Source organism: Pristis pectinata, chromosome 25 (assembly GCF_009764475.1).
Source record: "Pristis pectinata isolate sPriPec2 chromosome 25, sPriPec2.1.pri, whole genome shotgun sequence".
Taxonomy (NCBI): domain Eukaryota; kingdom Metazoa; phylum Chordata; class Chondrichthyes; order Rhinopristiformes; family Pristidae; genus Pristis; species Pristis pectinata.
The window spans coordinates 8807299-8830998 of NC_067429.1; the positions used below are offsets into that span (position 1 = coordinate 8807299).

General features: G+C 41.2%; 2 protein-coding genes across 2 annotated transcripts in view; one reads left to right on the forward strand and one right to left on the reverse strand.

The window, feature by feature from the left end:
* The window catches only part of med24 (mediator complex subunit 24), a 57575-nt gene extending 53636 nt beyond the window's left edge, over positions 1-3939 (reverse strand). The window contains exons 1-2 of the mRNA XM_052038783.1: positions 3869-3939; positions 1152-1281 (exon numbers count right to left, since the gene is read on the reverse strand). Coding sequence (XP_051894743.1) covers positions 1152-1281 — 130 coding nt within the window. The 5' untranslated portion in view covers positions 3869-3939. The remainder of the gene's footprint in view (positions 1-1151; positions 1282-3868) is intronic.
* A 586-nt stretch (positions 3940-4525) lies between these two features.
* Positions 4526-23700, forward strand: part of rapgefl1 (Rap guanine nucleotide exchange factor (GEF)-like 1) — a 93197-nt gene continuing 74022 nt past the window's right edge. The window contains exon 1 of the mRNA XM_052038376.1: positions 4526-4589. The gene's annotated coding sequence lies outside the window, so the exon portion shown is untranslated. The remainder of the gene's footprint in view (positions 4590-23700) is intronic.

Below are 23700 nucleotides of genomic sequence, written 5' to 3' on the forward strand. Positions count from 1 at the left end.
TTTTCGTAATCATCACACTGATTTTTGAGAGAGATGCTCCATTTTTTGGAATTAGCACAGTGATGGTATTACTTTGGTTTCAAAACTCTTTGGAATGTTTTGAAAGGGATGCAAGAGATATATAAACGCAAGTTCTTCTAATTTCACAGTCAATAAGATCAACACCAGGAAATTCCTGAAGTATACTACTTCTTCCGAGACTGTCCCTCTGAATAGAAGATGATTTGCTTCAGCCTGTTTTTGTGTGTTCTGACGTGACTGATGAGGCTAATGTGAGAACCACAGACTCTTTCATAGATGGAGCAGGTGGTATCTGACAGGATAGGAAGGTGGGCAGAGACGGAGCACTCCTCCAACCATTTACGTAGGGCTTTTGTGTGCTCCTGATGCAAGGACTCGAGATATCCTTCAATTTGAGCAGTCATAACCCAATGATGGTATCAGTCAGGAAGGCTGCATTTCTTCAGGATGGCTTTTGGAGCATACCTTAATCTTTTCCACTGCCCCCCTCATAACCTCTTCCTACAACAGAGCAAGGAGTAGAACACCTGTGTTGAGGGTCTGATGTTGGGCACATAATCAACTGACTGCAACCAGCACCTCAATGCTGGGTACATTGTTCTGGGACATGACACTGTTTTATCCTTCCATTTGCAATGTGGACTAAGCTGGCCACATTGGGATCAAGTGAAAAAGATGCTGAAACTTGTGCTCTAGGTAAACATGTGAACAATGGGCAGTTGGATCAAATAATTCAGGGCAGGTTTTGCCACAAGGCAGAACCCAGCATGCAGTGACTTGAAAATAAACAGCAGGAACTCAGTTTAGCTCAAATAATGAATACAAAGAAAATTCTCAGGAGTTAATAACTGAAAAATAAGCAGTTGGAAAGGTGTTTTTAAGAAGAAACTATATTCATAATTTTAACTTAAGTGTCAGACATTATGAATACTTCCAACGTATTCTGTTTTAAAACAATCGCATATGGATATCCAATCAAACTGTTGCACATCAGCTACCAGGTTAGATTGTAAAAAGATGACAAAAGTCTGAGTTATTTTCTGTATAAAATAAAAATGCTAATGCTCATCGATTTTCAGTTTCATATTCCAAGCAGCTGAGAAATCCCACCTCAAAAGCTGCAGTCTCACCTGAGAGTCCGAGGAGGTCCCAGGTTGGACCCTTTGGAAAGAGTTTCTTCATATTTATGGCCCATTGATAGTCTGTCCATCGCTCCTTCCAAGCCTGGAGAATGGCTTGCCTCAGGTTTACCACTTTCATCTGTTAGTTCCATAATCAATAAAAGGAGGGGTAAAAAATGTTAAAAAGCATTTCCACTGTGCCAATATACCGATTTCATTACCCACAATCAAAATCTCTTAGGGACAAAGGAGTCAATGGTCAGGCTTCCAGCATTATCTGGCCAGATCACACTGGACCCAGCCTGCGCCCAATGTTCACCTCTCTTGGGATACCTTGCAGTAATGCTTGCCTTTTTCTTTTGTGTGGCTCCCAAAGTCCTCCCAGCCTTGTGCTGTCAGAAGGCATTTTCCACCATTTCTGAATGTGTCATGATCAGAGACATTTAGAAACAATTGGAAAAATAATTCAAAATATTACTAAAAATATTGAAAAATAATATTCATTTAAAACTACATTCTATTTATGTAATTTGATTGGAAATAGCAACTTTAATTAAAATTAAACAAAAACTACTTACATTTTCAGTGAGTCAGCAACTTTATTCAATTGACTGGGCATGCTACATGTGCTAGGAAGCTGAGGAACATATTCAAATTGAACACAGCCTCTCAATCAGCTGAGTAAATTACAAAATGCCTCTGGACTTGGTGGTGAATTCAGGACAGAGCGGGAGGTTAGATGTACTTGCACCTGACCTCCAGCATGTTTTGAACTTCACTATGAGCTCGCTCACTATATGTTCATTTATAGTTGCTGTTTTCTGATTGCAGAAGATACAAACATAACCAAAAGCCTAATTCAGGGTTTCAGTCCCAACTCTATTTTCAGTTTCTCAACTGAAAAACATCACTAGTAACAACTGAGAAATATTGCTCTTCCAAGTTCAGGTTTATTCTTGGAATGCAACGTTTGGGCTTTAAAGGAATTGGACTGTGCTGATAACCAAATCAGTTGGGAGTAGAACCATCAAAATATACAACTGGTAGATAACTTATCCACTATGCCTGGGTCAGGTCTTCGCTCAGCTACTCAGTATCAATGCAGTCTCAATTACCACCCAGATGTCCAAATCCCTTTGGCAGTTTAGTTTCCCCAGCATCATATGGTTACATACTCTGTGTACAAACATCTGTTAACTTCTGCTTCACCTACATCCGTAACAAAGCACATCAGCCACTTCTGACAAAACCTCTGATCAGCCATACCAACACCAGTTTCTATAGTTCATCACTTAACTGCACCAAGTTACATTTGTAGGTAAAATCATTATGTTATTATTTTATGACCAACTACTTGGAAACTTGAACCATTGCAAATTACAGATAATAACAGCAGTATTTATTTGGTATGTTATTAGGTGGAAGTGTTAGTTTTTCTTTAAACATACTTCATTAGATTGTTAAGACTGAGGTGTTCTCAAGTGGGCCACGTTAGGATTAGAATCAAGTTCACGGCCATTCACTGGATCAAGCCTGTTCAAACCCTTTGTGAAGCAATCCTATCATTACAGTTTCCCATTCTTGTAACACTGCAAACTACTTTCTCTCCAAGTGTCTGTCCAATTCCCTTTATAAAGCCCCAATGAACAATTTGTACCAATTTTAGATAGATAGTTCCAAATCTTCACTACTCATTAGGTTTTCCGCTCAAATTCCACTTGTATTTTCAACCCAAAATATTAAATCAATGTTGTTTGGTCCGTGATCCCTCCACAAATAGTAACAGCTTCTATTTACCCTACGGGGGTGACCTTGTACCCTTCTGAACTATTTTTGCTCCAAAGAGAACAAGCCCAGCTTCTCCAGTCAAACCTTACAGCTGAAACTCCTCATGCCTGGAACAACTCTAGCTAAATACATGTGTAAGCATTAAGTAGTTAGTTAGAAGAGGTTAGACAAACTTTGGTTGTTTTCTCTGGAGCATCAGAGGCTGATGGGAGACCTGACAGAAGTTTATGAAATTATGAGAGGCATAGATAGGGCAGTCAGAATCTTTTTCCCCAGAGTAGAAATGTCAAATACCAGAGGACGTGCATTTAAGGAGAGCGTGGGAAAGTTTAAAGGAGATGTGTAGAACACTTTTTTTTAAACAGTGTCGGTGGTGGGTGCCTGGAATGCGCTGCTAGGGGTAGTGCTGGAAGCAGATACGGCAGTGGTGTTTAAGAGGCTGTTAGATAGGCACATGAATATGCAGGGTGGAGGGATATGGATCATGTGCATTCAGAAGGGATTTAGTTTTAGCATTGTGATTGACGCAGACATCGTGGGCTGAAGGGCCCGTCCCTGTGCTGTGGGACAGGGAAGGATAAGGTGATGGGCAAGAGAGAAGAGACGTTCGAAGAGCATGGTCAAAGCCAGAAGCCACAAACGTGACCGTAACAAAGGAAGGAGGGAGATTAAAGCGTTGCTGGAACCAGGTGGTTTACAGGTGGATCGTTGTGCGTCCTGTGCTCTGTTGCAGCTCGGTTGCCCGCCGACAGCGAGCCGCCCTTGTCGATGACAGCTCGGTGAGTGATGCTGGAGTAAGATGGAGACGATGGTCCCTTGTCCTTGCGCTGCGGTGTCCGATTCGCTCTTTGGGAGGCATCAAGCTGTGCTACTGAACATTATTCGCCCCCAGAAAAGACAAGATAACGCGGATAAGACCGCAGCTCCAGGCACTTTACCTGAATATTTCTGCCCAGATCCAAACAATCTACGCCTCAAGCAAAACACTCCGCCATCTTATTCAACCGCCAGCACCGACCAACAACAGCCGCAGCAATTGGCCGAACGTAGATCAAGTCAAGCCAATCAAGTCAATGAGGAGGCTGCCGCCGCGATGTCACCTGGGAGTTGTAGTCCGCCGGGTGGCGAGTTTGCGCGAAAGGCGAAGCCTTGAACGACAATTCCCAGAGCGCACTGCGAGCAGCTCCCTGTCACCTGCGCTGGAAGCTGTGAGCTGGTGAGTCAGATTGCTTTTGCTTTTGAAAAGACATGAGATCTAATTTTAGTATATTCTGCAGTATCTGTCTGCAGATTTATGTGTATTTGGGGATGCGCATGGTTTTTATTTGTGCCTAGGTGCCCGTGCTTAACAGGTTTATAAAATGATCTGGGCTGCTTCTCTACCCATTAATGCTGGCTGAGGTCCAAAGGTTGCGTTTCATTCACTCTTTTAAACACTTGCATTCCCTCCCGAGGCTCCTTCCTCCTTTTCTCACATTTGATTGTAATTTTGAAATAGTTGCGGGATTGCAGTACCTACGAAGATTGTCCCCCCCTTCCTCCACCCTGCCTGCAGGTTGGATGCAGCAACAGACGTGCTATTGATTCTGTTGCGCTGTGTGCTTCCCGGGAAATGGGGTCAGCTTGCCTTTTTGGGTGTGAACATACACGATACTCCGCGTAAGTCCAAATGCTTCGATTACGCTGCTTGAAATGTGGGTTCCCATTATCGTTCTGACCCGAAGTCCTTTTATCAACTTAAATGCGTTTCAGCTTGCCTTATTAAACATGCAGCTTCAGATAGAGAATTTCGTTGCGCTGGTTTCTTCCTCATCGCGTTTAAATTCTTTAATGGAACAGTGTAACGTGTTTTCTTTATGTTCTTCCATATCCCTCCGAATTGCACATGTACTATTTTCATGCCAATTTCATCCCTTCTCGCTCTTAGTTTCCGATTCTCACACACGCATTAGCTTGAAGAAGCATTTCTTCAACTGGGGACAGGCATAATGTGTTGACAGGTTTTTCAGGATAACAGAACCAAACCTAGCACAATTCCCACTAAGTGGGGCAAAAATATATCGATATTTTTCCTTCTCCCCCTTCGAGAGTTAGTGAAGCTAATTGATGTTCCTACCTGCACTCTGGATGATTTTAGCTAATTAAGTACAGATCAGAATCACAAAATGGTTACAGCATAGAGAGGCCATTTGGCACATCGAATCTGGATATGTTCTGTGTCATACTGAACCAGCTAGTTTCACTCCCTGCTCACTCCCCAAAGCCCTACAATTTATTTCCTTTAATACATCATGTGGAAGCAGCGCGATGCTACAGCAGACAGTGCTGCATCATAGCTTCAGCAAGCTGGGTTTGATCCTGATGTTCAGTGCTGTCTGTGTGCAGTTTGTACATTCTCATTGTGACCACACGGGTTTCCCCCTTGTGCTCCAGTGTCCTTCTCTATTTCCAAAGGTGTGCTGATTGGCAGGTTAATTGGCGACTCTAAGATTACCCCTGGTGTGGGTGAGTCATGAAAGAGTCAGGGTGGATTGAGGAAGAATGTTTTACTGGGAAATAAGTAGAGGAATGGGATTGCTCTGTGAGCTGACATTGATCTGATGGGCAGAATGGCCTCCTGTGTCATAAGAAAATACATGAGAAATTCTGGAGACACAACAGACTGCAGATGGTGGAACCTAGAGCAACAAACACTCTCTGCTGAGGAACTCAGTGGGTCGAGCAGCATCTGTTTGGTGGGGGTGGAGAAGGAATTGTCGACATTTCGGGTCAAAACCCTGCATCAGGGCTTCTTATCTAAAGTTCTTATTCAGCTTCGTTTTGAACATTACAATTGAATCTGCTTTCCCAATTATCCTTGGCAGTGTATTCTAGACAGTAACCACTTGCAGCTTGATGCTGCATAATCATAGGGATAGAGTCTGTGATCTTCTGATCTGCCAAATATAATCCCAACCCATGAGGTTTCACTGTCAGGGAAGACAGCCCTTCTTGATCCAGAGAGCTTGTCTCAGTAACTATAGCCATTAAACTAGCAGAATATCATTAACAAAAAACCCTCTGGTTCACTAGTACTGTTAAGGGACAGAAATATCTCTCTCCACTCGGGGTTGCATTTGATTCCAGACTTGCCATTGTGCTTGACTGTTAACTTTCTCCTCTTTCTGGGGCAATTAGGGATTGACAATAAATGCTGGCATTGGCAGCAACATCCGAATTTTGTGAACAAATGAAAACAACACAATGCCAGTGCTCCCAGCTGTACGGGGTTCTGTTCTGCCTCTAGCACTGCTTATTTCCCAGGTAGCTGTGATGGTCTCTTAGGATCTTAGCATCAGTTGTGAAATTATTGTTGCTGTTTCTGAGGTGTGCTGGGAAGAGGAGGGCAAGTGTAACAGAGAAAGCAAGCCAGAAATATTACAGAAAAATGGTAAATAGAACTGCAGAATAAAGCAAGGGAAATAAAATTAAAATTCAGGAAATATGAGCCCATTTAACATCTGAAAGAGAGGCTTTGGGTAGAACCCTGTCTACTTTGTGAAATTAGGTTTGATTCAACATAGCTCTTAGTGGAATGGCCTCATAATATAAAATTGTCCCTAAGTTGGTGTTGAATTGGTGGTCACTGGCATTTAATTGGCATTGGAATGGGGAATTAAATTTTATATTGCTGCAGTTGGTGCAATATATTTGCAGCTGTACCAGATGCATACATCCTGCTGTTCCTTGTCTTTTATTGTCCCTGTACAATCATCACCAACCTTCATCAACACAAAACAAACCTCCAGATATGATATCTTCTCCTGTCCCCTATTTCCAGGGTGGTGTACTGAAGCAACATTGTAGTGTTTAAAATCTTCCTCTGCTCTGTGCTCACAGTTGTCAAGCTATTATTTTGCCTTCAGTAACGACAGCAGTACTTGTCAGAAGTCTTCAATAGTCTGAGTTATAAGAAATGTTCTTGTGGTGGTTACCCCTTATTCTCACACTATTTACACAGCTTGACTCCAATCGTATGCTTGATTTGGTTGTTGAAGCCTTAATTGTGGTTGAATACTGTCAGGCAAAATTTACTCAATTTGAAGGTGATGTGTGCACTGTTAAGGACTGGTTGGAAACTGCCAGAATTTTAATAATAAAACAGTAATATCCCCCAGCTATGCTATGTCTGAACACATATTACTCTGGGATTTAGAAGATTCTTTACTGCTGTTTTAAACTGACAAGAAGGTTGTATAACCTTTATCTAATTTGCTCATCTGTCAACATGACAAGAAGGTCTGCATTTTTCTGTTTTTATGTTAGGACATGTTTTCACTTGTTCTAATTGCAATTTTAGAAATCAAAAGGCAATGCATAGTAAATACTACAATAGCAAGAGAGAAGGGAGCAATCTCCCTGAAGAGCAGAAATTTAATTTGACTCTTAAAACTGGTTGATATAAAATATAATAAATGGTTTTGAGTAACAGCTTTCTTTCTTGCATCTTCACACTTCCAAATCTCATTGGGTAAGGAGAGAAATTGTTCTTGATTGTATGTTTATAATAAAGATATGACACGTAGGGATGAGCCTTCTCTGAGCAGGGACAAGATCTGCAGCAGATTTCATTGAGAAGTGGCATAACGACTCTGCAGTTTCAAAAGTTTCTAATTATTTTAACAATACGAACATCAGAGTTATCAATACATGAAGAAGATTGCGTTGCTATTTTAAAAGCAACACATATGGAACATGGGGTGATTTTGTGCATTCTGCTAACTCTGGATTTGGAAGGTACTAGTGATTGAGATGGTGTGACAAAGGAAAACCATTGTTTCCTGTAAAGTAGAAGAAATAAGTTTGGAGCAGAACAGACAAAAATAGGTTTTCTTTTCCAACAACTGAAACATTGTATTTTTGAAATCTAGTTTAGTACTTGCTAATTGTTTTGTGCTAATACTGGGTACATTACAAAATAACAAGGAGAATTTCAAACATTCAGTGCCCAATGGAGCATGTACCTTGTTACAAACTGAAGAATGCCTTTTGCACATGCGTTCTTGGGGTTACTGTCATTATTTGTCACTTGAGCCACCAGTCCTTATGCAAGGTTTCGAACCGAAACATTGACAATTTCTTTCCACTCTCAGATGCTGCTCAACCCGCTGAGTTCCTCCAGTAGATTGTTTGTTGCTTTGAATTCCAGCATCTGTAGACTCTTGTCTCCAGTTCTCAATCCCCACCATTATCCCAGTTTCTATCTGTCTTCCACTGGGCACCAGTCTCCTGACTGCCAAACTACCTTGCCCCATTCCCCAGACCTAGTCTCTCATAGCATATAAGTATGAAGGAAAAAGTGTTGTGCCAATTCAGTAACACCTTCAACACTGCTAAAGTTTGGAGTGATGGGTCGGATGTGTGAACCAGTCATTGCAGCACCACTCAATGACCATTCAGCACGTATTTCAGGGCACAATTACCTGGCCATTCCTTCAAAGGAGCAGTCCCCCCTCCCCCCCCACTAAATTCTCACTGCAGAAAAAACATTAAATTTGTTAGAATGTAACATTCCTGAATGAATACATTATTATGCAATATAGATGTAACTTATCCTAACAGCCAACAGTTTTGCATTATTAATTTCGTTTGCCTTGGTAATGAATAACTGACACTAACACTCCATTTTGTTCTCTTGTGGTTTCTGATGAGATAATAAACGAAAATTAACTGAAATAGGTAATTTGTTAAAATGCAAATATGATTTGCATTTATAAAGCACTTTATTACTTTGTCAATAATATCTCCAAGCATTTCACACAATTAATAGTTGGAAATGATGTGGACCTTTTCACGTGAGCCACAACACCACCCATTTTATGTGCAACTTCGTCCCTGAAACAGCCAGAAATTAGTTAGTTTAGTTTATTGTCATAAATACCAGGGTGCAATGAAATTCCTTGCTCACATGAAGCTCGTAGAGTAAACAGTATACATGCTAATAATAAATATAATGATAACTACAGTGATGAATGCAAAACAACAGAATGGTGCAAAGTACAACACAAAGGTGTGAGGATAGTAGTGCAATCTGAAGTAGTGAAATAACAGAATAACCAAGAGAGAGGGAATTAAGAGACCAAGAATGTGGCAGCATCGCCGGGAAGGCGGTGTGAAAGGGTAACTGGTTCAGAAGTCTGAAGGCAGTGGGGAAGAAGCTGTTCTGGAGTTTGGTCATCTGGGCTTTCCTGTATCTTCTCCCAGATGGAAGAGGAGAGAAAAGGGAATGGCCAGAGTGGCTTGCATTTCAAATAAATGACCAATTAATCAGTTTTGGTGCCATTGACTGAGGGAGCCATGTTGGTTTGGGTGAAGATAGATCTCTGTCTCCTTTATTAAATGGTGTCAAGTGAGTTTAACTTGCACTAGCAAAGCCACACAGCTGGCAGAAGTTTTGGTTTAACTTTTCACCTGAAGGCCTAGCAATAAATGTGTCAATTAAATGTGACAAGAAAATCCACTTAGTGAATAATTAACTCTGAATAATAAATTCTCTCCAAAAATTAAATTTCATGGTAATTGAGAATCTTTCTTTTGACGAGGTAAGGCCATCCCAATCCACAACCCTTATCACTTGGCACATTAATCTCAGTAAGAGCTCAGTAAATTAAAAGTGAATTGCCTTACTGAGAATAGCATAGCTCAGGGATCAGCAACCTCAAGACCCAGGGAAAATAACACTTTATCTGAAGTGCAGCTGTGTGTGCTCCAGTCCTTTTGCATTGCAATTAAGATCCTTACAGATTTTACACTCAAAGAGGAAGATAGTTATGGAAGGTTAGTAGTGGAGAGATGAAGCTGTGTATCATTCAGCAATTAACCGTTTTACTCCATGAGCTTTTTCCATCATTCAGTGCAACCATCTCCGACCTGAATCTTAACTCCAATCCCTGTCTTTCTCCCTAACATTCATTCCCCGACCTAGCTTAAACCTTTTAATTGCAGTTTTGAAAGTTTCGTTTGACCTTGCATCTACTTTGCTGTCAGCTGTACAGAAATGGAAAACTATAAATGCCTAGGAGCACTCAAGGATCTTTGTCAGCAGTTCATCATGTTCCATGATTTAAAAAGATCTTAATTTAACATATACACTGCAATTATATATGTATAGCAAGATCCCTTGGTCTGAGAGGAGAGAATTGACCACATTGGGCAAGAAATTGTACTGGATTGTTATTTGATCATCAGTGGTGATGTAGGGGCGGGTGTTATACCTTTGCTGGAGGCAGTGGAAAGTACCCGAGGTGGGAGCAAGATGGGTGGGGAGGGGAGAGTGAACTAGGCAGTTGTGGAGAGAGTAGTCCCTGCAAAAGGCAGAAAGGGGTGGGGAGGGGAAGCTATGCTTGGTGGTGGGGTCCCGTTGGAGATGGCGGAAGTGGCGAAGAATGATGTGCTGGATACATAGGCTGTTGGGATGAAATGTGAGGAAAAGGGGGACCCTATCCCTGTTGGGTCTGGGAGGGGTGGGGGTGAGAGCAGAGGTGCGGGAAATGGCAGAGATGTGGGTGGGAGCTCTCTCGACCACAGTAGGGGGGAAACCATGGTTAGTAAAGAAGTTGGACATCTCAGATGTCCTGGAGTGGAGCTGCCTGGCCTGCTGAGTTCCTCCAGCATCTTGTTCTTTTTTAATCTAGATGCCGGCATCTGCAATCCTTTGTTTCTCTAGTATTACCTTCCTAGTAAATCTCTTATTAAAAATAAAGTGATGTGTGATGTCCGGCACTTGCCTGAGCAGGTCTTCCTTTACCAACTCACCCAAAATCACTAGCTGCAGCGTAGCAGCTCTCCTTCAGAATGTTTCTGGGCTGTCAGTTTAGATAATGTGCTCACATCCTGGAGTGAGGATTGAACCCATGGCCTTCTCACTTGAAGGCATCATGCCATCAACTGAGCCATACTGATAAATAAGAAATTAGATTCAGTGATTTCTATTAAAGAATAAATTACTACACCAATAGCAGAAATACTAGTAAATCCGTTGATTTTTCTCAGCAGAAATCAATAAGACTTTTGTATCCTATTCTTTCCTTGAAATCTGGTTTCCACTCAACTGCACTTGAAGGGAAATTTAAAAGGAGAGTGGCAGTCAAAACAGATCTGGGCCTGAATTTTACATGTTTCCTGGATGAAGATAAAATCAGATGGGACAGAACTAGGAAATGGAAATTAGTCAATGTCAGTGCACTTGATTTTTAGATACTTATGGCATTGAATAGTGTGATCAAGTTTTAACACGGTACTACAGTATGGAAAGTACCTTATAGTCATCTTGAAACTCCATAAAGCAGCAAATTCACCCCAAAGGGCAATTTAAACATTGATATGGTGCACACCGTGCAGTTTAGCTCAAGTATTATTAATATTTGTCTTCTCTAACTTTATTATTACAGAAGAATGGTAGTTCATATACTGATTTGTGTAACATTCATTCCCAAAAATGCAGATTATTATTTCATTCCTACCAAATATCCAAGCAAAGAACACTCCTGATCACTATACACCTGCAGCCTATTAAATAATTACCGCCTAGGTCATATTTCTGAAGTTCGTATCATCTCCACCCTGATCTATTGAACAATTACCTGGTTCTGCTAAGCATTTAGATGATTGTTCCTCTGTCCTGTTGTGCCTGGTCCCACAGTAGAGCTGTAGTTGAACTGACAGCATGCCTGCTTGATGTTTATACACAGGTGCCATTAGACCCTCTCATTAATCAGCATACAGATTGCTGCAAATCATAATTTAAACAAAAAGAAAATGCTGGAAATACTCAACAGGACAGGCAGCAGCTGTGGGGAGAAAGAAATAACGTTTCAAGTTGATGACCTTTCATTGGAACTGGAAAAATGAGAAAACAGGTATGTTTTAAGTTACAGAGAGGGGGAGGAGTAGAGAGAACAGAGGGAGTGTCAGTGACGGTCTGGAAACCAAGATTGTCCCGGTGGCACCAATGCAGTTGGTGTCATGCAAGAGAATTTGATGAATGCTTGTTACTCATAACTGAACCGTAAATCGGCGGAGGTGACTGAGGACAGCAGAGAAAAACCAAGGCCGGACCTGTGAGATGCAAAACACAGCAGTTACTGGAAATCAACTGTTGTCAACCCCATCGCCAACCATGTTTCAAAGTCGAATAGTCCTGCATAAACAACTGACGATCCGCGTGCAGCCTGCAACCTGGGTTAATGTAGTGGATGAGAGCTCATACACACAATGGAGCAATGATAAGTATCCAGTTTATTCAGTAAATTCCATGTAGTTTCTGGAGACACAAGAGACTGTAGATGCTGGAATCTGGATTAACAAGCAGTCTGCTCGGGGAACTCAGCAGGTCAAGCAGTATCTGTCAGGGGAAAGGAATTGTCGATGTTTCAGTTTGAGACCCTGCATCGGGTTTTAGCCCAAAGCATCGACAATTCCTTTCCCCCCACAGATGCTGCTCGACCCACCGTGCTCCTCCAGCCAGGTTGTTTGTTGCTCCATGTAGGTTCCACCTGACCCAAATCCATGTGATCTCCTTAGAAGGGCATGGAGGGGGAAACATCTGGACAATTCCTGTCTGGGTCATGTAAGTGATCCATACTAGTCCAGGAGATAACTCTGGTTCTGAATCCCAATGGTAAATTTAGTAATAGATCATGGCCACACCGGCTAGGTGCAGAACTAACTCTCACTAGAATAAGTTTGGCAGATTGACAAACGTGGGCGTTGTATTGGTCAAAGTTTTGGCAATTCTTAAGTCTGAATTATTGATTTGGAAACATGAGTTTGTATCCCACCAAAGCAGGTTGGGAATTTAGAATTAAGTAGTTACATAAATTTGGAATAAAGAGCTGGCATTAGTAATACCAATTTTTGGGAGTACTAATGTTTTGTTCTAAAACTCATCTGATTTATTAATATCATTTAGTGAGAAAAATGAGAAAAGTGTAATGTTTGCAGTTGTAGAGAGAACAGAGGGAGTGCCTGTGACAGGATGGAGACAAAGATTGTCCAGGTTTTACAAAGGTAGTTGATGTCATGTAAGATAAATGTTTGTTAATCATATTTGATCTGTCTGGATGAGTGTAAACACTGGGGTGTCCAACAGTGGCTGAGAGAAAAGACAATGCTGGGAATGCAGAAACACAGTGGTTACTGGAAATTAGCTCTGTAACACCACTGATCTTGAGCAACACACAAAGCACTGGAGGAAGGGTCAGCAGGTCAAGCAGCATCTATGGAGAGAAGTGGACAGTCGATGTTTCGGGTCGAGACCCTTCATCTGGGCCTATCGATGAAAACTGCCATCCTTGCCTCGTCTGGCATACGTTCAATGCAGACCCACAGCGCTGACTCTTAATTGTCCTCCAAAATGGCCTCACAAGTCATTCAGCTCGTGGGACAATTAGGCAATAAACGACAGCTTTGCCAGAGACATCAATAACATTTAAGCAAATAAAAAAAATAGCCTCATCCAAAGATATATTTCTCCCTGTGCTTAACCTGGATCTGTCCTTCTGCAACATAAAGTATTATCCACAGTCTTTTTTGACCTGTTTAATTGAAACCTCATCTTTTCCTCCACCAACATCTAATCACCCTGAAACTACTCTCAGTGAAACTACTCTTGATAACCAGGCACAGTATTCCAAATGACACCTGACCCAGGTCTTGTGCAAAGGTAAAATGGTATGTGTCATTGTCATCAATAGCTGTATGAATACATCCTGTTTGCCCAAGCAATTGCAGCACAGAATTTCCTCTGTACCTTCAGAGATGAACCTGGAAAATGCTGGAAACACCCAGCAAGTCGGGCAGCATCTGTGGAGAGAGAACCAGTTAACGTTTCAGGACTGATGAAGAGTCCCAGACCTGAAATGTTAACTGTTTCTTGTTCCAGATGCTGCCTGACCTGCTGAGTGTTTCCAGCATTTTCTAATTTTATTTTATATTTCCAGCATCTACAGTTTTTATTTTGAATTATCTTCAAAGATGTAGTCTCTGGAGACTAGATCTTTCATTTTCCACTTTCTTTTATGCTTTCCCCTGAAATGTCTGTGCTGACATGTATAACACTACACTTTTCCAAATTAAAAATTATTTTTGGCAGTCATGAACCCAATCTGCCAACGTGTTATGATCTGCAGAGCAGCAATCAAGGATTGCGTACTGTAGCAACACTTGCACAAATCTTGTTATCAACAGCAATTTTGCTGGTTCCATCCTCCACATCTTTATCAAATCATGAAAAAAAAAGTAAAGGCCAATGGTCTCGGACAATGTCCTTTCGGAGTTCCCAATCAAGCTTCATAGTTTATCACTGCTACCAGTGGCTTGAATCTTGAAGAAAAGCCTCTTGACTAGTTCCCTTTCATGTGTGCTTCCTGAAAAAAGGAACAGATCCAGTTGTATTCTTTGAAATGGAATTAGATAGATGCTTGGAAATGAAAGGTATGCTGAGCTCTTGGGAAAGTGCCAGGTGGTGGGACAGATTGGATAATTTAAGAACACTAAGGCCTCCCTCTGGGGGTGTGGACAACAATGGCAATGACAACAATAAAATAACCTTGTTACTGTAAACCTCTAGCTCAAATAATTCTTTACTTCCTGTCTGTTTCAAAATGTGATCAATCCCATTGCGGTACAATACACCACCACTGTATAATGTGACATGGCTTGCCTTTTTACCACCTTCCCTCTTCTCCCACCTCTGCATTTCCCATTACTGCTTTTTCCCTTTCTTTCTGAAAGAATAAACTTCCTTAACAGGGTTTGCCCCCAGGGCTGATCATTGCTTAGTTGGCGAATCCTGACAATGAAGATACCACAGCCAAGTTCATTGTGTCCCAACCCTATGTTCATGCATGTGAACTGTTAGTGCAAATTGCTAGACAGTGATTGAGAATTTGAAGCCTCAGTTATATTTTTCTGATCCAGAGGTTTCAATGCCCACATTTGGCTGAGGTAAGCTAACTCCTGAGAGACTGGAGGTGAAGTTTTGAATCATCTTGATAGTTATGGCTCAGCAGAGAAACATCTGAACTATTGGGAAAAGCAGTGACACAGTATTGACCATATAGGTAGTTAGTGTAATGTATGTAGGTGGTGGGTGGATTCAAATGATCTGAACGTTGCATCACAACTGGGAATGGATTATTAATGTTAATGCTCCACCTTAAAGCAGATCAAATTCCTTTTTACGTGCACATTGGTTGCAGCCAGCCAAAATCCTTAAATTGAAAGGAGTCTTGGTTTTGAAAGAAAGCCTGGAATGTTTTTTCTTTTTCTTATTTTGGTAAAGTCAGTGAATTAAATATGCATGTTTTGTCTTGTCTTTTAAGAAACACGGTGTTTATAAGATACTGATTCATAGATTCATAGACTCTTAGACTTGTACAGCATAGAAACAGGCCCTTCGGCCCACCACCTCTCTGCTGTTCATCATGCCCATGTCTCCTAGTCCCACTTGCCTGCATTAATTCCATATACCTCTATGCCCCACTCATTCAAGTACCTATCTGGATGTCTCTTAAATGTTGTTTCGTCAAGGAACTCCAAAGTCATCAAAGGCAGAGAGAGCAGCATATACGCTGATTTAACATTTAGAAGAAAGGAAAAGACCTGCATTTGTAAAGTGTCTTTTGTGACAGCCCAATGCTCTAGGCAGACAAAGTTGTATTTCTGTGCGCGAGTGAGTTAGTCCATAGCCAACTGTCACAAACATGCCCTCGTTGGTCATCTGGACACACCGTGACAGCCATTCTGCCATCTCGCAGCAAAGGGGATCCCCACCGGAGGTCTCAGCATGTGTGACTATTCCCCTGTACACTGGGGCCCTGGTGTGGAGAGTGCTGAGCAGAGCAGACTTGTGCAACAGGTTTTTAAGTTGGTTTAGGGACTCCCAGACTGCTGCCTGGACAAGTCCATGTTCTACATTGAACGTGAAAGGTTACAGTCCTTCTTAGAGTATTTCAGGAGGTTGCTCCTCAAGCTCTGGTTGAACTTGAGCCACATGTTCCTGAACTTTGAGCAGCCAGTGCAGAGACTCCTAGGCTTGGCCAAGGTGGCGGGATCTGTCCAAGCCAAACACCTACCGTGTTCATGCCCAAGTGTTCCTGGAGTGGTAGCACACGGTGTCCACTGGCTCCCTGGAGGCTTACCAGGATCAGTGGGCACCACAGGACCAACGTGCATCCTGACACAAAGGGCAACATTTCAATTCCAGTTTTGCATTAATGGTGTAAATAAAAATTATTACAAAAACACAACAGCTAGAGGCCTAGGGATAAAGACCAAAAGGGAAGAAAAATAGGGAATTACATAGCAATGAGATAACGAACAGATTATCTGTTTTGGTGCTGTTGGTTGATACAACAGGAAGAGTTCCCCTGTTCCTCCTCGAGTCATGCCCATTGGATCTTTTAAACCCACCAGGCTGATTACTCCCTTAAATATTTTGTCTTAGTAAGTCTCCTAGTTACATGTCATAAAACCACATTAGCCAAATCAAAACTACACCTCTTTACATTTGCCTAATTAAGAATTAATTTAACTTTGCTAAATTAACGTGCTGAATCCCCCATGCTAAGGTACAGGTTAAAGTTAAACTATCTGCATGTCGTGAACAATACAACTCTGCTCAATAGGCTAAAATTTGCTCTCTGCCTCTCTTTTGTTATGTAGTATCTAATATACCTGCTTGAATCTGTCAAAATTAATATTCTGAAAGTGCCTATCTCAGGACAATTCCTTCATGCATCTGATTTTATCCACACGTTCAGGGGAAGCACCTAGAACAAAAGCTTGCATTTGTGTAAGATCTTTTGCATAGGGAATTATCTCAAGACATTTCATGGACTGAGAAAGAAAAGGATTCTCTGAAGGTGGGGATTGAGTTATGAAAAAAGGTGAAAGCTTTGGTTGAAGAAATTAGTTTTAAAGAGCCTTAAGAAGTTTAAAAAGTTTAGAGAAGAAGTTGAGTTAGCCATAAGTGCAAGATGATAAGGATTATGACTTTGATGTAGTTGCAAAGCCACTGTACGTCAGAAAGAATGAAAGCCCTGAGCAAGTGGGTTTTGCTGTGGGAGCATTATCACCTTCAGCAGTTCTAGAAGCTTGACCACCACCTTCTTGGGCTACAAGGGATCAGGCACCATTGCCAATGTGACCAACAATTCTGGAACATACTTGCAGGGATCTTTCAAAGGCTTAGATGAGGAGGTAACCAACGTCATCTGCTCCTGGAATTACAGGTGACTGGGGCTCATTGGCATACCTATGGGCTAACCTACAGATGTAAAGGAGCAGGTTCCAAGAATAGATTTTCCAGAGGCACTTATCCAGGGGACATTAGCATACTGCTGTTTGTGGGAGTTTGCAGAGTACAAATTGGCTGCTGAATTCCCTCTATTATAAAGACTACATTTCAAAAGTATGCTGTTAGCTGTAATGTGTTTGGGATGGCCTGTCGTTATGAAAGGCTCTATATTAATGTACGTTTTGACATCCTTTTAGAGAAATGTGATTTGTAAAATGTGCATTTTACAAATTTTAATGAAAGTTGTTTTCTCATCTTGTTTCAGTTTCAAGATACCATGTGGAGTGGGATTTGGGATTCATAATTTAATAGCTGGTTATTTTTGACAATGAAATAACAATGAAATACAAGAGAATTACCTCCTTTTATAAATATTTTATACTGTACATTGTTAAAATTGGTAACCTGCTGTTTGAAACAACTATTTAATATTACATTTGCTGGTCTTCTACGTGAATTCAGATCAAATATCCCAATTACGCACTTGGGGAATTAGGAACTGTTCACCTTCAATTACAGTGCCACAATGGTGCAGCTAATATAGCTGCTGTCTCACAGTGCCAGAGACCCGGGTTCAATCCTGACCCTGGGTGCTATCTGTGCCAAGTTTTCACATTCTCCCGGTGACCATGTGGGCTTCCTCTGGATGCTCTGGTTTCCTTCCACATCCCAAAGACATTCGGGTTGGTAGTTTAATTAGTCATTGTAAAAAGCCCCTAGATGTAGGTGAATGGTACAATCTGGGGACAGTTGATGAGAATGTGGGGAGAATATAAATGGTATTAAGGGGTGGTTGATGGTCGCCTTGGACTCGTTGGGCTGAAGGGCCTGTTTCCATGCTGTATGTCTCTATATTACTCTATAATTTGGACAAAATAGTGATTGCAAGGAATGAGCTCAAATCTGTAACTCAAACTAAGCATTCAGAACACCTCTCATTATTCCACCTCACAAATCATATTGGATGGTGTCTGGGTTCTCTCACCTTTTCATCCCCTGTTTTTTGATTTTGACCCTATTACTTTGCACCAACCTTAGCTACTCTGTTTGATCTGCAGTCCTCTGAACAGTACTGTTTATTCGTCCACTTTGCCACATGCTGAACCGCATGTTTGTTTGAGTCCTTGTGTGCCAAAGTCCTGTTGTTTGCCATTGTTTTCATTCCAGACACATTCCGTGCCTTCAGGCATTCGCTGCCATGCACTGTGTCTGTTTCCACATCAATTGGCTTCCTCTCTAATCCAACTCAAACATGAAAAGATAAGGGACTGGCAAGCTGTTGTGAAACCAGACACAATAAAAATAGGCCAAGTTATTACATCATGGATTATCATGGTCTACTCACTGGAATTTTGTATGTATACATTCAGCTGGGGGCACTATTGTTTCCAAGTTAGAAAGGTTGTGGGTTCAAGCCCCATTCCAGTACCTGAGAATATAATGTAGGTTGGCAGCAGTGTAGTTTTGATGACTGCTGGGTTAGTGTAAACTTGTTGCGTTGAAATGCCTGCATGGACTTACCCCTCCCTGTTTCCCTAATGTCCTCCTACCTCCCGTCCAATAACTCTGTATTCCTCCATCTCTGCTCTTTCCTGCACTATAGTTGGCCACCAACCAGGCCCTGAGTCCTGGAACTCCTCACTAAACCTCTCTGCCTTTCTCCTTGAAACCCACCTCCATGCACAAGCTTTCAATCATCCCTTCTGGCTTTCAAATTCTTTGGCTTGATGTCAGCTTTTATCTCATTACCATTCTTAGAGCATGTGGGGATATCTTCTTAAGTTAAAGTGCAAATCATAGTAATGGGATGTGACCTTGTTTTGATGGTTAATATTTCCACAGTACCTTTCCTCCTCTACTTGAGATTTCATCAATCTCTCCTGACCAAGCCATAAATTTTGTATAATTTATGTTGTTAATTTATGTTTTTCTTGTGAATGTTGTGTTTCTGATGCTGTGTTCCTGTGATGCTGCTGCAAGTAAGTTTTTCATTGCACCTGTGCACATACATGTCCTTGTGCATATGACAATAAACTTGACTTTGAATTTTCTTTGCTCTCCAACCCTCTCGTGTCAATCATTGTATGACGCCACTTGAATGAATCACCTCCATTCATCTACATTGACGTTAGCAATCATATTGCTGCATTATTCTGTGGAAAAGCTTCATAGAGTCCTATTTCCCACACAGTGAGATTTCAAGTTTGGCAGCATCCTGTTAGTTGTGTTGAGGTAAACAGCCACTCGGTCCAAACACCTGCCCCATCTTCAACTACTGGGAAATGCAGGCAAGTATCAGCTTGTCCCAGTGAGTAGCTGGGAACAGTTGTACTTTCCTTGTGGCTCCAAGCAGCCAGCATCTGTACAGCCATGAAAGAAACAGTTGCTTTTATTTATCAAATAATAGGATTTGGGGATAATGATTCTCTTTCGCTGTACGGTTGAGATTTGATGGCATTAGAAAATTGAGCCTTTTTATTCTCTTCATTCCTGGCGCCAATATTTAGCATTCCAAATAAAATGTTATAGCTTGCCTTGGAACAATAATGCTGGCCACTCCCTTCATTATATGAGCTTCAATGAAGCCAGTACAGTTTGTACAATGACAAGCCACTGCAGATGCTGGACATCTGGAATAAAAACACAAAATGCTGGAAATAATCAGCAAGGTAGGGACCACCTTTGGAGAGAGAAACTTAGTTAACTTTTCAGGCCAGTAAGAACCCTACATGGTCCACACTTGGGGTATTGTGTTCAGTTCTGGTCGCCTCATTATAGGAAGGATGTGGAAGCTTTAGAGAGGGTACAGAAGAGATTTACCAGGACGTTGCCTGGTTTGGAGAGCATGTCTTACGAGGATAGGTTGACTGAGCTAGGGCTTTTCTCTTTGGAGAGAAGGAGGATGAGAGGTGACTTGATAGAGGTGTACAAGATGATAAGAGGCATAGATCAAGGGGACAGTCACAGACTTTTTCCCAGGGTGACAGTGGGTAACACGAGGGGACATAATTTTATGCTGATTGGAGGAAGGTATAAGGGGGATGTCAGGGGGAAGTTTTTTTTAAACACAGAGAGTGGTGGGTGCGTGGAACGCACTGCCAGCAGAGGTTGTGGGGGCAGATACATTAGGGACATTTAGGAGACTCTTAAATAGACACATGAATGATAGATAAATGGGGAGTTATGTGGGTGGGAAGGGTTAGATAGATCTTAGAGCAGGATAAAATGTCGGCACAACGTTGTGGGCCGAAGGGCTTGTACTGTGCTGTAATGTTCTATGGTCGGTTCCCTGTGCAATCTGCATAGGGTCCATGAAGATGGATACAAGGGCTGTATTGAGCAACAATGAGATAACAGTTCGAAATAACTTTGCACCAATGCTAAATATATTTTTGCTGTTATGGATCATGGCTGATCTGTACCTTAACTACATCCAACAGCCATGGTTCCATGACAATTTGAAATATGTATTTTGGTGCTGCTAGTTTTTCAGGAAATAAGATGTGGTTTTGCAATACTGCCTGTATGTATGTTATTGATGTGCATTGGTGACATGACATCTGTCTACTCTATCGTCTAAAAGCAAAATACTGAAGACACTGGAAATATGACATAAAAACACAAGATGCTGGAAGTACTCAGGAGCTATGAAGGGAGGAAAAGAATTAATGTTTTAGGTCAATGACTTTTCATCAAATCTACCTTTGGAAAACATTGGTATTTTGGGCAGTGGAATAACCACGTGAAGGGAATTGATGCCATTGTGTTTTCTGGGCTTGTGGTTTTCTACGGCAGAAGTGACAAATTGTGAATGAAGTTGTTGAGTTATCTGATTATCATTGGCTTCCCTGAGTGTGGTGGGGAGAACGAAGCTTAAATTACAGAACTTTCCAAGGACAATTTTTATTGCCATTTTGACTCTTTACATCATGTTTTAGCACTGGAGACATTGCATTTGGATTCTGTGTCAAATGTTTGATATACTTTTGTGAGGCAGTTCTGTCAGAGAACCAAGGTGGGTGGATGCTATACAGATCCACTATGATCTAATTGAATGGGGGAGACAGGCTCTTGGTAATACTGTCTACTCCTGTACCTATGTTCCTTAGACTGGGGAAAGGGTTGGAATTTTGTTCAATATATTAGTAATTGCAGTGAGAAATTGGCAGATTTATGAAAAGATAGATATTTGGTGAGGAATTAATTATTCAGTGCTGCCAATATCTAGACATTAATTTCAACAGGTGCATTCATTAATTATATTTAATTAGTTTAACTAAACATAGTTATTGCCCTTACCTGGTTATAACGCACAGACTTCTAATGAATGTGAATGTAAGTAACCTGGGCATCACATCAGAACTGAACCACTTTGAAGTAAAGAAAACATCCTTTGGCATATGAAATTACAAGGCAGGCATTTTACATAACTTTTCCTCAATGATAACTTAGAGTCATCCCATCATTTTGCACCTAAATAATCTCTTTCCTCTCTCATATCATTGAAAGAATCTTGGGATTTTAAATCTGAAACATAGTTTAGTGAGACATCCATAAAGTGCTTCTGAGTGAAATTGAGAAAATAATACTGATTTGGATTTGGCCAGATGGCTCCTAGTTTGAAATGATTCTGCAGAAATAAGTAAAGTGGGTTTTCTCAGGAGAATATTAATGAATATTCATTTAATCAACACAGTCAGAAACAGAGCTGGATATTATATCTGTGAATTTGGCATAAATTTGCCATAGCTGCTATCTCTTTCTAAATCAGAACAGATGCTACAGTCAACTAATGCCTCAAGTACAGGCAATCTTTGTCTCCCTTCTTTTCCTAATCGTTTCCTCCTTTTACATCCATCCTTATGAATGTCAACATCAGAGGATAATCCTAGCCTCAAGAACCCTGGAAAACTGATACAAAATTTAATGTAGTGCTGCTCAGAAGAAATCCTTTTAAAATATAATTCATACCAAACATATTTCAGAAGTATTTTTGCAGTGCTGAGTCTTGAGTTGATTAATGCATCCTCCCATTCCCCATGAGGAATACACCAGAGCCATTTCCTTTGAACAATTGCTCTTTAAGCTTCCCTCCCCATGAACAAAAAAATGTTTAATTTATTAAGAATATATTCTGTGTTGCTAATACTGCTGCTTTAAATTTTAAATTGCTGTGTTCTAAGCTTGGTTTGAGGCTGCCCACAGCTAATTTGTCGTTGGTGGTCTACACCATCTGCTGCACTTATTCAATAAAGCAGCAGCATGAAATCTCACCCTTAAACTACAACTGCTTCTGTAACGTTAGAGGGACCCAGGATCAGCACGACCCTGCACCTTTCATTACTCGCATCACGTACTGGAACAAACGTATTTTTTCATCTCAACCCTCCTCCAGTGCTTTCTTCCCCAATTCAACTTGATGAGGACTCTGCATAATAGCTTGCTGACCTGTGTATATGATGCATTGCCACATTATTTGTGTAATTCCTGTAGGGGGAATAGGACAGATAGCATTTGCAATGTTTTTAAACACTTTAGTATTTTGGTTTCAACCGGTTACATTTGATTCTGTCTGTGGCTGAAGAGCATTTAAGCCAATGGAGTGTTTATATATTTACCTCTGCCTCATTATAAAGATCGGCAGGCACATCCAATATCCTCCAGTGCAACTTATGTATCTTGTTGAAAAGAAAACAAGTAATTCTAATGAACTGATTAACTTTAGCAAAAAAATGTACAGTTGATTCATTAGCTATTAAATAGGAATGCATTTTGGCATCTAATTGACCCAAGAATGCATTAAGGAAGAGTTAGCCTCAAAATGACTGAGGAAGATACAGCAATTACACCCTGCAGTTGATAAGAATGCAGAGCTATGTATAGATATACATTAGCATCTGGATAATATGGAGACACAAGAGAGACTGCAGATGCTGGAAATCTGGAGCAACACACACATAAAGTGCTGGAGGAACTCAGCGGGTCAGGCGGCATCTATGGAGGGAAATGAACAGTCGATGTTTCGGGCCGAGACCCTTCATCTGGACTGGAAAGGAAGAGACAGACTGTCTTCTGCCCTCTTCCTTTCCAGTCCTGATGAAGGGTCTCAGCCCGAAACGTCGACTGTTCATTTCCCTCCATAGATGCCGCCTGACCCGCTGAGTTCCTCCAGTGTTTTGTGTGCGTTGCATCAGGATATTATATAGTGTATGAGTGAGTGTGATAGTATGGCGGTTAAGTTACGGAACTAGTATCGAGAAAACACCACTGTTTATTAGGAATCATGAGGTCAAATCCAAGCACAATAGCTGGGGGATTTAAGTTCAATTATAAGAATAAACACGTGGTATTGGCAATCATGGGTGTGCTACTACTTCATTATCTGGTTCACTAATGTTGTTGTCATCCTTGCCTGGTCTGGCCTGTATCTGA